At 41.9% G+C, this 14,529-nt stretch overlaps 1 protein-coding gene across 1 annotated transcript in view; it reads left to right on the plus strand.

Annotated features, from left to right (window-relative positions):
* The first annotated feature begins 1,400 nt into the window (after window positions 1–1,400).
* Window positions 1,401–14,529, plus strand: part of LOC310826184 (protein EURL) — a 13,775-nt gene continuing 646 nt past the window's right edge. The window contains exons 1-5 of the mRNA XM_083700901.1: window positions 1,401–1,524; window positions 5,437–5,567; window positions 11,375–11,908; window positions 13,292–13,354; window positions 14,246–14,529. The exon at window positions 14,246–14,529 is cut by the window's right edge and continues 646 nt beyond it. Coding sequence (XP_083557027.1) covers window positions 5,444–5,567; window positions 11,375–11,908; window positions 13,292–13,354; window positions 14,246–14,406 — 882 coding nt within the window. The 5' untranslated portion in view covers window positions 1,401–1,524; window positions 5,437–5,443 and the 3' untranslated portion in view covers window positions 14,407–14,529. The remainder of the gene's footprint in view (window positions 1,525–5,436; window positions 5,568–11,374; window positions 11,909–13,291; window positions 13,355–14,245) is intronic.

Consider the following 14,529-nt stretch of genomic DNA (forward strand, 5'->3'; position numbering starts at 1 on the left):
GGAGACCCAAGTTTGGGAAACCCTGGCTAAGGGAGCGATTCAGTAGGAATTTTGTTGTTGTTTATTCATTTAGTCGTATCCGACTCTTCGTGACCCCATGGACCAGAGCACGCCTAGCAATCCTGTCTTCCACTGCCTCCCGCAGTTTGATCAGACTCATGCTGGTAGCTTCGAGAACACTGCCCAACCATCTCGTCCTCTGCCGTCCCCTTCTCCTTGTGCCCTCCATCTTTCCCAACATCAGGGGCTTTTCCAGGGAGTCTTCTCTTCTCATGAGGTGGCCAAAGTCTTGGAGCCCCAGCTTCAGGATCTGTCCTTCCGGTGAGCACTCAGGGCTGATTTCCTTCAGAATGGAGAGGTTTGATCTTCTTGCAGTCCATGGGACTCTCAAGAGTCTCCTCCAGCACCAGAATTCAAAAGCATCCATTCTTCAGCGATCAGCCTTCTTTATGGTCCAACTCTCACCTCCATACATCACTACTGGGAAAACCATAGCTTTAACTATACACCTTGTTGGCAAGGTGATGTCTCTGCTTTTTGTCTAGGTTCAGTGGGAATTAGGTAAAGGTAAAGGGGCCCCTGACCATTAGATCCAGTCGTGACCGACTCTGGAGTTGTGGCACTCATCTCGCTTTATTGGCCAAGGGAGCCGGCGTACAGCTTCCAGGTCATGTGGCCAGCATGACTAAGCCGCTTCTGGCGAACCAGTGCAGCACACGGAAACGCCGTTTACCTTCCCGCTGGAGCGGTACCTATTTATCTACCTGCACTGGCGTGCTTTCGAACTGCTAGGTTGGCAGGAGCTGGGACCAAGGACCAGGAGCTCACCCCGTCGCAGGGATTCGAACTGCTGACCTTCTGATCGACAAGTCCTAGGCTCTGTGGTTTAACCCACAGCGCCACCCTTCCCCGTGGGCTGCTGCAACCTTGTGCTCCATCCTCTGCAAAGCCCGTCGCTCTGTTCTCCATAGCTGTCAACGTTTCCTTTTTTTAAAGGGAAATTCCCTTATTCCGAATAGGATTCCTCGCGAGAAAAGGGAAAAGTTGACAGCTATGCTGTTCTCCCAGCAGGAAAAAAAGTAACCGACAGAACCCAGAAACTGAGGCTTGGCGCGCCACTTTTTTCTGTATGTCTCTGCGCTCGCAGGCAGCGCGCGACGCCTATTCCCGGCCGGGCCCATTGGTGTTCGGGGGGGTGTTTGTATGTTTTGCGTGCGGACCGAAGTCAAGCCAGGCCGCTTTCTGGAAGAAACGCGAGCGGAACAGATAACGACGACGAAAGAAAGAGGCGAGAGAAGGAAAAAGGGAAAAAACGAATAATCGCGCATATACAAAAAATGAGGACACAGACGCGCGCCCCCTTTCTGTGGCACGCAATGGTCCAGTCCGGGAAGGCGGGGAGTGGGCGGGGCTCCGGGCGCGAGGAGGCCCAGCGGAGCCCGTCCTTCGCCTTCTTCCCTTAGACGGTGGTCGGCGGCTCCGGAGGACAAAAGCGGGGAGCGCGGCGGGCGGAGCGCGGACACGGTGAGGGGAACCGACGGTTTCCGAGCGGGGTGACGAGGCCGCCGGCGGTTATTCTTGACCAGGGCCGGCCCTGAGGCGAGGCGAGGCGGCTGCCTCAGGCGGCAGGGCCCGCGGGGACGGCCTCCCTCCCTCCCTTCACCCCCTTGTTCCCGACGTAGGGCTTCCCTATGACCTCCTCCTCCTTCCCCGGTAGCTCTGGCCCTCAGGCAATGCTCTTGGACCCTGGGTGACCACGGCGACTACAGGGTTAACTGAGTGTTAGATGGGGGGGGGGGAGTTCTTTTTGCCCCATGGCAGTTGGGCAAACGGGCCAAAAAGATTTAAAGAGGAGAGTCAGCGTGACTGCTGTTCCTGCTGAGAAGGTATTATTGGGTTCGGTCCCGATGTATGGGAAGTTGGTGATGGGGCCGGTTTTAAGGGGGAAGGGTTAACGATAATGATACTTGCATTGGTTAGAAGGGGGGGGGCTGTTTGAGGGTATTAGGATGAGCCTCGGTGGGAAGTGGATAAATGGCAGGTTTAAAAGAGAATGTTTATTTATTTATTTGTGTGTGTGTGTGGTTTAAGAGGAGTTATTAATGCACACGTGTGTGTGTGTGTGGATGAATATATATATATATATATATATATATATATAAAATGTATGTATGTATACACACACACACACACACACACAGAGTGGTACCTCGGGTTAAGAACTTAATTCGTTCTGAAGGTCCGTTCTTAACCTGAAACTGTTCTTAACCTGAAGCATCACTTTAGCTAATGGGGCCGCCACGCCACCAGACCACGATTTCTGTTCTCGTCCTGAAGCAAAGTTCTTAACCTGAGGTACTATTTCTGGGTTAGCGGAGTCTGTAACCTGAAGCGTCTGTAACCCGAGGTACCACTGTATGTGTATATGTATATGTGTGTGTGTGTGTGTGTGTGTGTGTATGTATACACACACACACACACACATATATATATAAAATTCATACACACACACACACAACATATATATATATATGAAGACAGAGTGCCTAGCGTGCTCTGGTCCATGGGTTCACGAAGAGTCGGACACGACTAAACAACAATATATATATATTATATATATATATATATATATATATATATATATATTATATATACATATATATATATAGTTTAAGAGGAGTTAATAATACGTATGTTTACTAAGGGAATAGGCATGCCAAGTGAGGTACCCTTTATATTAGCAGCCTTGAATTGAATTGAAAATCACCATTGTACATTAATTCAGCATGGTTGCCCCTGCAGAATCCAAGCCATATACTGAATGTAGTGTGGAGGCATGTTTAGGGAAATCTACATCCTGGTAGATTTTGGTAGTGCTGGAGCCATATTTATGACTAGTGTTTTTTTTTGGGGGGGGGAGGGGGAGTGTTTATGTGGCTTGTGAAATCTGCCAGGGAGAAAATGTTGCGGCTGTGCTGAATCCACTTCTCCCTGCATGTTAATTGCTTCCCCATCAACCTTCCGCTCTTAATTGTGGTTCTTCACTTATTTTTATTTACTTGCACACAAACACCCCTCCCCCTAGGCAGCATAGATGTGTTTCCCAGGCAGTCACTCCATCTGGGCAGCAACTTGGCCCTAGACCCTGCTTAGCGTCAGCAAGGTGGTAGCCTCATAGCCCTGAAACTCCCACTTGGTTCTAGCTAATAGAATATTCCGAATAGTACCGAGGAGGCAGAGTGAGTAATGGAGCAGCCTTATTTAATTAAGTGACATGGTTTAATTTTGAATCTAAAATTACGATCCCAGCACCTGAACCCAATTGCTAATTTGTAGGGCAGAGATTAGGTTATATTTATTCTGCTTATGTATTGCTTCACACAAAGGACTACCAAAGCAATTTGCAGTGGCAGCAATCATACAAATCCATTAAAAGTGTTGATCCACAAAAGCCACCCAACAGCATTCAAAATCCACCCTACCTACTTAATGATGAGATGAGGAGCATGCTGCCCTCAAATACTGCTGGAGCACAATCCCCTTCATCCCTGACTATTGCCTGGGCTGGTGGGTTTTTGGAATCGAACAAGGTTTGGTGTGCTGCAGATTTACCACTTTTACTGAAAAACGTGTGACTCTGAGCATGTCCATTTTCTTTGCCACAGCCAGCACCATTTCAGGGAGTGGGGATAAGAAGTTAGCTTTATTTTCTGTTTAATTTTTAAGACAAGGGAGACTTGTCGAAAGGACAATCCTTATTGGTTCTGTCAAAGCGAGCAAATTTGAAAATAATATTAAGGGTGACATGTATTTCTCCTGGAAGATGAGCCAGTGTGATGCCTTGATTCTCAAAGATGTAGGTTGATAATCACAGAATGCACTATTGGCCAGTTCTCTATATTCTTTTGTTTTGATTTCTTTTTTGTAAAAAGATGAGCTAAGTTGCATACACATGATTAATAATAACAATAACAAAATAAATTTATATACCACCCTTCATCTGAGGATCACAGAGTGGTATACAGTATACAAAACACAAAATACACAAAATAATAATAATAATAATAATAATAATAATAATAATAATAATAAATACCCCATGGGAGTTGTAGTTTATGCCTCACAGGGCTACAGTTTCCAGCACCCTTAATGGAATAGTTTCCGTATTATTTTGGGGTGGGGGTGCTTTAAATGTATAGTGTGTATGCAGTCCCAGTCCTCTCTAGAAAAACCAGCCTCATAGAATCCTGGTTTTAGTTTCTGTGGGTATTAAACAGAGTACTTCAAATCTCCTGAAGGCCTTAAGTAAAACTCAAATGAATGTTCTGCATAGTTAATGGACTCTTAATAGCTAATGAACAGTTTGAGAGAGAAACAATTTCAATTTACTACAGAGGGTGCTGGGTTTCATTAACTTACCCTTTATATTAGCAGCCTGATGAATTGAAAATCATCGTCATACATTATTTGGCATGGTTGTCCCTGCAGAATCCAAGCCTTATACTGAATGTAGTTTAAACAGGATGTTCAAGCCAAATGACATTACAATCCGTAATTACAACACTAGTGTATTGCACAGGAGATGTGATCGAGCCTGTTAACTATTCCAGATTAATACTCACAGTGCCAGCCGTGTTTGGAAAATGTGTAAGGCAAAACATGTACAGTATAGGCTTCAAATGATTTTAGAGGCATTGTTGTGGGCCCAGCTCTGTGTAACTCCTTCCCACAAGAAGTTAAGACAGCCACTGCCCCTACTGAGTTTCAGACATCTGGTCAGAACTGTTTTATTTCAGGAGGCCTTTGTACCCTGGATGCTTCTCAGAAGTTTTACATTTTTCTTTTCTTTTTTAGACTTAAACTTTAGAGGTTTAATTTGTGGGGTAAACTTTGTGTGTAGTATATTTTATTGCTGTAAGCCGCTTTGAGACCTATGTAGTGGAAAGCGGAATATAAATATTAAAATAAAAACTGCAAGTTGTGATGTGTTCATGTTTTTAGACAAGTGACAAGAATGCAAAATACATCTGTGACTGCCAAATTGAATTGGCACAAATATTTTAAATCCTTAAATACAGTTAATTGTTCACAGGAAAAACATAGTGAGCATGTCAAAGGACATTGTTTTCCTTTCATATCAGGTTAGAGAACTACAGAAGAGCATATAATTTAAGCACTCGCTCAGTGAGTTTTAAAGTATTCAGGCCATGTAGAGCAAACCAAATGTGGAGGATACTAATCCTGTAGGCTTGAAATTATGAAAATGTAGAATAAAGGATGTCTAGAAATAAGGCTGCAGTTTTACATCTATGGGAAATGGAAAATAGAAACACTCAGGTGCATTACCACACGGTATGTTCAAATTTAGGTTGTGGTTAGTGCTAGGATGTGGTTTTCTTCAGCCTTCACTGGGTAACAGGGCATTTTCTCTTTTAGGGACACTATGAACGAAGAGCAGTTTGTTAACATTGACTTGAACGATGATAATGTTTGCAGCGTGTGCAAGTTAGGAACAGAAAGAGAGACGCTCTCATTCTGCCACATTTGTTTTGAGCTTAACATTGAAGGTAAGTGTAGCCTAACATTGACTAATAATACTGCACCATTGAGGCTTTGGGAAATTCTGAAAGGAAATTCTTATTCTTATTATTGGAAGAATGTCTCTTTTACTAGAAAAGTAGTAAATAAATACAACATTTTAACTGTTAGTATATTTGTGAAAATTCTCTGTAGTGTCCTATCCACTAAAAACATCTACAGTAATACAGACAAATTCAAAAGTAGTCACTAAATACCCGTATTTTTCGCCCTATAGGACGCATCGTCCCATAAGGCGCACCTAGTTTTTTTTTTGGGGGGGGGGAAATAAAGGAAAAAAAAATTATTTCCCTCCCAGGCGCTGGGGACCCCAGCCCCCAGAACAGGCAACTCTCCGCAAGCCGTGGGAGCCCAGCGCCGGGATCCCGCGGCTTACGGAGATCTGCGCGAAGCCTGCATTCTCCCCATAGGATGCACACACATTTCCCCTTCATTTTTGAAGGGGAAAAAGTGCGTCCTATAGGGCGAAAAATACGGTAGTACAGATCACTTGTTGGACTTTTTCAGGGTTTAAGGATCTAAATGCAAGATAACCTACTGTTTCTTAGCAACCACATTATGTCATTGCCAGATGGAGTAGCCATCTGTAAAAACAATTGAGTTTTGTGACACCTTAAAGACAAACCAATTTATAATAGCATAAGCTTTCCCATATCAGATTTTATTTATTTAACAGGGTTTGTATGCCACCAAAAAAATCCCTAGCAACCCTCTAATATATGGAATGGAATATATGGTCACAGGTATATAAACACTGAGTGTTGAGAGACAAAATCTTAGTGAGGTCTGAGGGAAATGAAACACAGACAGATAATTGCATGCATATATATATATATATATAGGCTGTCATTTAGAGCCTGTCAGTGTGCAGCAGAAACTCTTGCTAGTCCTGTTTGCTAGCAATGGTTTAAAATACTTTCAAGCTGAAAACTTGTCAGGATCCAGCATGACTTGTCAGGTTAGCCTGATGCCACTACTAAAGTTTTAAATTCAGACACAGGAAATCTGCGTTCACATCCCTGTTATGCTTTGAGATTTACCTTATGGTATTAAGTTGCTAACTTTAAGCTCCATCTCCCTCACAGGGTGTTTGTGTGAATTAAAAAAGAGAATCGGAATACAACTCAAACCTATTGGGCTTGTACTATATGCATGTGAGCCCTGTAAATAGTTACAGTAATTTACTCTTGAGCTTTTTGTAACTTTATAATCTGATAATCAGGATTTGAAGGACTGCTAGTTTAGTTAACCGATACATTTGCCCAGTCTTTAAATACCTGTGTGTTTCTAAGCACGCATTTACTTGGCGATTTCAATTTCCCTTATTCTCAGTTTTGTTAGAGTTCCAGCCTTCATAAATATGTGTTTGTGTCTTACAAAATACATTTCTTGACAAATGTTTGGTCTCCCACTTGTCTTTAGAATAAACAGTGCTGTGTTGAAATATGAAGTTTAACTACTCTTTAGTAATGAGTTTGTGGGCTCCAAACAATAGAAATTTGACCTAGAATAATAGTTAAATTGTACGTTTCTGTACAGTATTGTATATTCTAAAAGACAAGTGGAAGCATGTGCATTTTGTCATGAACTGTATTTCGTAAGAGATGAACAAGTCCCAAGTAAACAAGTCTAAACACATTTCTGTAGTAATAAACATTTGCTGGTGTTCCATCCAGTAATATCCTTCCTGCACAAATGACTTTAGAGTTTTGCCTCATATTTATTTGAGCCAACAAAGGTTACCAGACTACAGTCAATGCTGTTTTTTAAATACCAGTCTAGGCAGCAAAGCTGATTGAGGATTGTAGATCTATAACAACAAATAGATCCCCTTTCTCTAGTTTGCCCTATATGGAATCTAATGATCGGGCAGATTAATATTGAGTAGTTGTTACTAAAATCTTACTTGGCACCAGAAGTAGAAAGCACTCTACTTTTTCTGAGTGCTGTCACAGGAACAATGGACTACACTGACCGCTGGTTTGTGAGGACTTTCTATGCTATATCCTGCAGCAAAGTACTTGGCAAAGAACAGTTTTTAAAAACAGTGCTGTTGCAGCATTCTGAAGGGCTTGTTGGCTTGCTAGTAAAATGGAGAGAAGAAAAATGACTTAGAAACCAAACCAGCTTGCTTTGTTCGGGTTCCAGAGTACAGGGGCAAGTGTCCTGCTTACCCTGGCTGGGCTCACAAGGTTCAGCTCAAAGTTGGGAGGATGTCTTGTTGCTATTCATTCTCTTCCAAAGGTGGCTCCAAAGTTCTCCCAATCTGCAAATTATTGGAAACATGATTGTTTTCAAATGGTTTTTAGGTGTTGTTTGTTTTATTTTAAAATTGAATTGCTTTGTTGCTGTGTTTCACACTCGGCTCTTTTGGGCGGCAGGGGTTGGGTTGAAATTTTATAATAAGTAAATAAAATAAGGCAGTGGGTTAGACTGAATGCAGTCGTATGATCATTCCAGACCTGTATCTTAATGGCCTGTTATCTTGGTAACAATTCCCCTGAAACAAAACAAAAAGAAGAGTTTGGATTTGATATTCCGCTTTATCACTACCCGAAGGAGTCTCAAAGCGGCTAACATTCTCCTTTCCCTTCCTCCCCCACAACAAACACTCTGTGAGGTGAGTGGGGCTGAGAGACTTCAGAGAAGTGTGACTAGCCCAAGGTCACCCAGCAGCTGCATGTGGAGGAGCAGGGAAGCGAACCCGGTTCCCCAGATTACGAGACTACTGCTCTTAACCACTACACCACACTGGCTCTCAAGTTCTGATCAATTGATTAATTCACTCACGCTATTACTTTGCAGTAAAAACACTTCAAACCATCTCTTTTAATCAGTCAAGGAATAATTACTCCATACAGCTTGCTTTTTAAATTTGATTAATCATCCCATTGAGTTAGATAGAAATCCGTTAAAAAACCTTTACAAAATCTACCTCTCCACATGCCCACAGCAACAAAGCAAAATCCTAAAGTGGCCTTTTACTTAATTATCAGCCACCTAGGGATAATTGCATCTAAGGAAATAAAAACTTGGGTGCCATCCAACCTGGAGAAAGGGTGGCGATGGATGTTAACAGCTAGCTGGCAAGTCCTGGCATCAAAGCTGTGTGTGTGCCTGTTCATGGCTCTTTGAACTTGTCCAGCTGCTAGCATAGCTCTTTGGATTAGAGACTTGCACACAAAGAGAAAACAAGCCCAGCAGCTATTGTGTAACACAGCAACATGAGCTGGGTACAAAAGCGGATGCTGGCTGTTCCATATAATGAGATCTTCCATTGTAGAAGGCTGTAGAAAAGAATAAATGCCTACTTCAAAATATAACTGCACCTGTTCTGAAATACTTCTTGAAAAGCAGATGATTTAGTTCCTGCTTTCTTTACATGTACATGCTTGCTGTTCTAAGCATCTGTTTTATATTTAGCCAAGATAGAAATATGTTGGGGCATGAGTTCCCTTTCAGCATTTTAATTAAAGCTTTTCAAATATAGAGGGTCCTCCCAGGCATAATATAAGTAGCTGCTGGCTGAGAGCTGCTTGTCAGTTCAGTTACAACTCTACAGGGAGATAATCCTTCAGAGTTAACATACTGGCTAAATGCCTTATGCCAGTATGGCTGAATGCCTAAATGTCTTGGTAGGACTGCATTTTTCCATACTCAAAACCAGCAGTACCACAGGCTAATTTGCTTGCACAGTAATAAGCTGCCGGAAATCATTGCTTCTTGATTTTCTGGCACAGTCCCTCACGGTGTTGGTGAGGCATTTATACAGGGTATTTGCTGGATTTAATATATTGATATAAATAGCAGTATCTTTAAATATTTTTAAACAATACCATGAGCTTGAGTGGCAGAATCACAGTAGACTGAGAGAACTAATATAAATATTATTTACTCATTTTAAACAGTCAGCTGTTCTTCAGAATAAATTCTGCTCAGCCAATGTACTGGCACTTCGTCTTTATTGCAGGTGTTGTACACTCAGTTGAAAACTTCCATGAAGATTTCTAGTGCATCATACATAATGCTTAACTATGGTTTAACTTGAAACAAGCAGCTTTGAGGTTTTTTGCAATCAAGTTGTGTAAATTTAATGAATTTACTCAAAAGTCCACATTTTGCTCCTGGCCATGCTAGAAGCAACGAAGCACAAAGCTTTTCTTCTTGTGTTAGTCAAACGTGAGTTCATGGCTTGTTTCTTCTCTATGCTCCTGGTTTGAGTCTTCTCCAAACACAGCACAAGCAGTAGCCAAGGTTTGTTTGAGGGAAACAAACCATGAACTTTGCTTTGCATGGCCAGGAGTGAGACCATGCTGGAATCAACTAGGGTTCCGTGTAATGTATGAACACAGCTTCTGTTGGCTGTTGGGGTGCAGAATGTGAAAATCCATGTTTTTTGGGGTGGCAGCATATGTGAAATAAGTGAGCTTCTCAATGAGATTGAGAAGGAAGATTAGATTTATTATTTCCAAACTCCTATAGATGAGAGACAAAACCCATGTGTAGAATGGAACAAAATTGTTTTTGTAGTCCTTCTGGTGATAACAGCAGCACATTTTTTGCTCGGTGGAATTACAGTTGCAGCACTGCCACACTCCTTTATTTCACATTCATACATGTGTTGCATAATCTGCTTTATGATAGATGTTCGCAGAGCTTTTCCTAGTCAAAATCCAGCCTATTTAAAGGTGCTTAGATAACAGATTCTGTCCAGTGATTCTACAAAGCATCACTTTCCAGTCCTCTGAAAGACTATTGGTGCCATATTAAAGGCGCTGATGCCCTGAGTGACTCTAGCTATCTCAGTATAGTACTTAGCATTTTTTGCTGCAAACATTAACTTAGAGATGTTAACCATAGACGACAGAAGTTAGGCTATCCTTGTCCAGATAGGGGCACAGCTGGACGGCTGTATTCCTGTAGTCTATAAATTCCTGCCTTAGTCTTAATAGGATTCTGTTTGGTTTATGTGTGATATAAGGTAGGTAAAAGGTAAAGGACCCCTGGATGGTTAAGTCCAGTCAAAGGCCACTATGGGGTGTGGTGCTCATCTCGCTTCAGGCCAAGGTAGCCGGCATTTGTCCTCAGACAGCTTTCCAGGTTATGTGACCAGAATGACTAAACCGCTTCTGGCACGACGGGACACCGTGATGGAAGCCAGAGCTCACAGAAACATCATTTTATCTTCCCGTCCCAGCGGTACCTATTTATCTACTTGCACTGGTGTGCTTTAGAGCTGCTAGGTTGGCTGGGACAGAGCAATGTGAACTCACCCTGTCGCACAGATTCAAACTGCTGACCTTCTGATCAGCAGGCCCAAGAGGCTCAGTGGTTTAGACCACAGCGCAACGTGCTCCCTCCATATGTGATATAGGGAAGAAGTTGAACTGTACCAGATGGAGTCATACGTGATGCTGAATCCAAGCAAAACTGGTCATTATGCCAGGTGGGTCCTGTTACTTGGGGACTCCCATCACAGGTATATTTAGCTTCCTCTTAGTCGCTTAGACTGATCCTCTGTGGTAGTTCCTAGGTGCCGAGGTTGTGGAAGTGGAGATGATTTTATTTCATTATATAGGGGTGTGGATAACTCTTTGAGCTGCTTATGAGAAAAATTAAGTGACTATGAGATACAGAAAATTACCTCTTTATCAACCTTGTGTCCTTGCAACCTGTGTCTAGTCTTCATTGAGTGCCGTTTTCTTCTTAAAATATCTGCAGCCTACAATTTAATATAATTGAATTACAGTTACTTGTAACTTTTTTCTCCCCTCAGGAATACCAAGGTCTGATCTTTTGCATACAAGATCATTAAGGGGACACAGAGACTGTTTTGAGAAATTCCACTTAATAGCAAACCAGAGTTGCCCACAGTCAAAACTCTCCAAGAGCACATATGCAGAAGTGAAAAACATACTGAGCAAAAAAATTAACTGGATTATACAGTATGCACAAAACAAAGATTTGGATTTGGATTCTGAAAGTTCAAAGCAAGCACAGCATCAACTGTTTGGCTTTAAACATCAGAGAGAGAGAAAGCTACTGCCACAATTTGATTCCCAAGTTCCTAAATACTCTGCAAAATGGATAGATGGAAACTCCGGGAGTATTTCAAACTGTTCGCACAGTATTCTAGAACCAAGAGAATCCAGCGATTTTAGACTTGATATGTTGCAGCAAGCAGGTGCTACCTTACACTGCAGTAGTTCATTGTGGTCCAGTCATGACCAGTCAGCGGAGATGGGAAAAGCTGAAACAGGTTCAGATACCCAGGTCCAAAGAAGACACCAGCAGTACAGCAGGGAGCAATGTAAGTGGAAGAAGTGCTTATGCTTATGTGTCTCAATAGTTTTGTTCTAAATCTTTATAAAGGCATTTTTAATAGCTTTTAGTAATCAGACTTCGTCATCTGAAAGTCACTGGAAATGAGAAAAGAGTAAATGTTGCTTGCTAGTATCTGATTGTCAAATGCACCATGAAACAAGGGAAGTCTTCCTTTTTGAGTTGATGTGCAAACACTAAAATTGTATTTATCTTTGAGTGTTTCATTGACACCGTGGATTCACTCCAGCGATTAACACTTAAGAAGAAGGAGGGAGGTCTTCTGAGTTCACAAGCATAGAACCCGTAAATGTAAATACTTCGTTTTAAATCAGCAGATTTTGTGTTGTGTTTAGGATTGCAGCCTCATGACATTTACAAGGGAGTAAGCTCCATTGAGTGTATGGAAACTTACTTCTGGGAAAACATGTATGAGACGACACTGTTAATCCAGTTATATTGATCTCTTTGAATGCTTAATTTAGTGTCTAGTAAAGGTTTTGCAATCCTGGAGCAGCTTTGAAGGGTGCAGAAGTTCTGCTGTGTGCTGGTGGGTGGGGGGCTGATAACAAGCAAGAGTCTGTTAAGCCTGTTCAGTTTTTATGGCCACAGACATCTTTCCATTTATTTCCCCCAAAGGGATGTTTATAACCCTGACCAGATAAGAGTGTGACTTCATGGGATTTGACATAGAAAGGGCACAAATTCACATTAAGGCAGTTGTATGAACTTAAGGGATGCGGGTGGTGTTATCGGGACGCTGGTGGTGCTGTGGGTTAAACCACAGAGCCTAGGGCTTGCCAATCAGAAGGTCATCGGTTCAAATCCCCATGACAGGTGAGCTCCCAATGCTTGGTCCCTGTTCCTGCCCACCTAGCAGTTCGAAAGCACCTCAAAGTGCAAGTAGATAAATAGGTACTGCTGTGGCAGGAAGGTAAACGGCATTTCCGTGCGCTGCTCTGGTTCTCCAGAAGCGGCTTAGTCATGCTGGCCACATGACCCGGAAGCTGTACGCCGGCTCCCTCAGCCAATAAAGCGAGATGAGTGCTGCAACCCCAGAGTTGTTCGCGACTGGACCTAATGGTCAGGGGTCCCTTTACCTTTATGAACTTAAGTGTTGCACTTTTTCACTCCTGGGTATTTAGGGTTGCCATGTTCTTCTGAACATTAATACCCTAAGTATGTTGCTGCTTTCCATTTTTCTGACTTGTCACTATAGTAGAATGAAGAAGCCCAACATTCAGTTATGTTAGTCTTGGTTACCCTTCGAAATGGTTTGTTAAAACATTTCTGTAGGTCACCCCTCCTTTGCTTCCCCTCCCACTCTCTTTTGTCTGGTGGCTTATGTTTTTTTTTCTTTTTCTTGTTTCAGTGAGTAAGATGACTCTTGCAGAGGTGGAACAGCTGAATGGGAAACTTCTCCAGCAAATCCAGGGTAAGGTGAATTTTAATATTTGCCTATTGATTGGTCCTCCCCAAAATAAATAAATACATAAAGGAAAAAGACACTGCTAGTTTTAAGAGTAGAAAATACACTTTTTTCTCTTTTCCCATGAAAAAGGTAGAAATCTTGAGAAATAGAAACAAATTAATTTTGGAGACTACAATGTAAAAGCAGACATCTGCATTCTAGAAAGTGTCATGTATTCTGCTCATATATTGATCCAGAGTAGAATCCCAATTTATAGTTAGCAGAGTAAAAACTTAAACACGTTGCAGGATTCCCAGAAAACAGACCAGAGGCAAGTAATATTTCATCCAGCAGAGCTTTACTGCTACTGAAGGCAAATGAGCATAATGGTCACAAATCCAATACATTCAGGATTGGCACTGTCCATAAGAAATCCAGTTGCGGCAGACTTTACTTAAACCTACAATAACTTATAATAAGACTAAACCTTAACACTATATACAGAACACCACACCAGAAGGAAGAGAGATAGAAAGAGAAACCCAGGCTTCTTCTGGCCTTATTATTATAGTCAGCATGATCTTGACAGAAAAAGATAATGGAAACAGTTTAAGCTAGCAGTACTCAGCTTCTCTGAAGGAATAACCCAAACATCATGAGCCTTCTGCTTGTTTCTTTCACACAGAGAAGCTTCCAGAACCCTCTTGAATTAAGTAGAAAAGGAAAGCTCTCTACACATCAGATCAATACTTTCTGTACTAAGAAATGCAAACTGACAGGGCTCTAGGTTACTGATTTATAGGTTCACAACTTTCATTTTGTTTTTAGTATCTTGTAAATGACACTACAAAATTGCAAAGTGATGGCTGTACTTCCTGAAATCATTGACTAACTTGATGCTGATATTTATTTCAGATGTGTTTGAAGAGCTGACTAAGCAAGTACAAGAAAAAGACTCCTTGGCTTCACAGCTTAATGTCCGTCACATTGCTATTGAGCAGCTGCTAAAGAACTGTTCAAAATTGCCATGTCTACAGATGGGACGGGCAGCAATGAAATCCAATATCTCCATATAGCTGCAGCAAAGCTTGCCTTTCCCTGCTTTGTTAATCTTATCTCATACAGTTATATACTCAAGCAGTATTTTGGAAAATTCTAAACATGTATGCATTGCAAAACGCAATGGAAGTTACATACAG

The sequence above is a fragment of the Podarcis gaigeae genome (assembly GCF_964106915.1).
Source record: "Podarcis gaigeae genome assembly, chromosome: 10".
Classification (NCBI taxonomy): Eukaryota; Metazoa; Chordata; class Lepidosauria; order Squamata; family Lacertidae; genus Podarcis; species Podarcis gaigeae.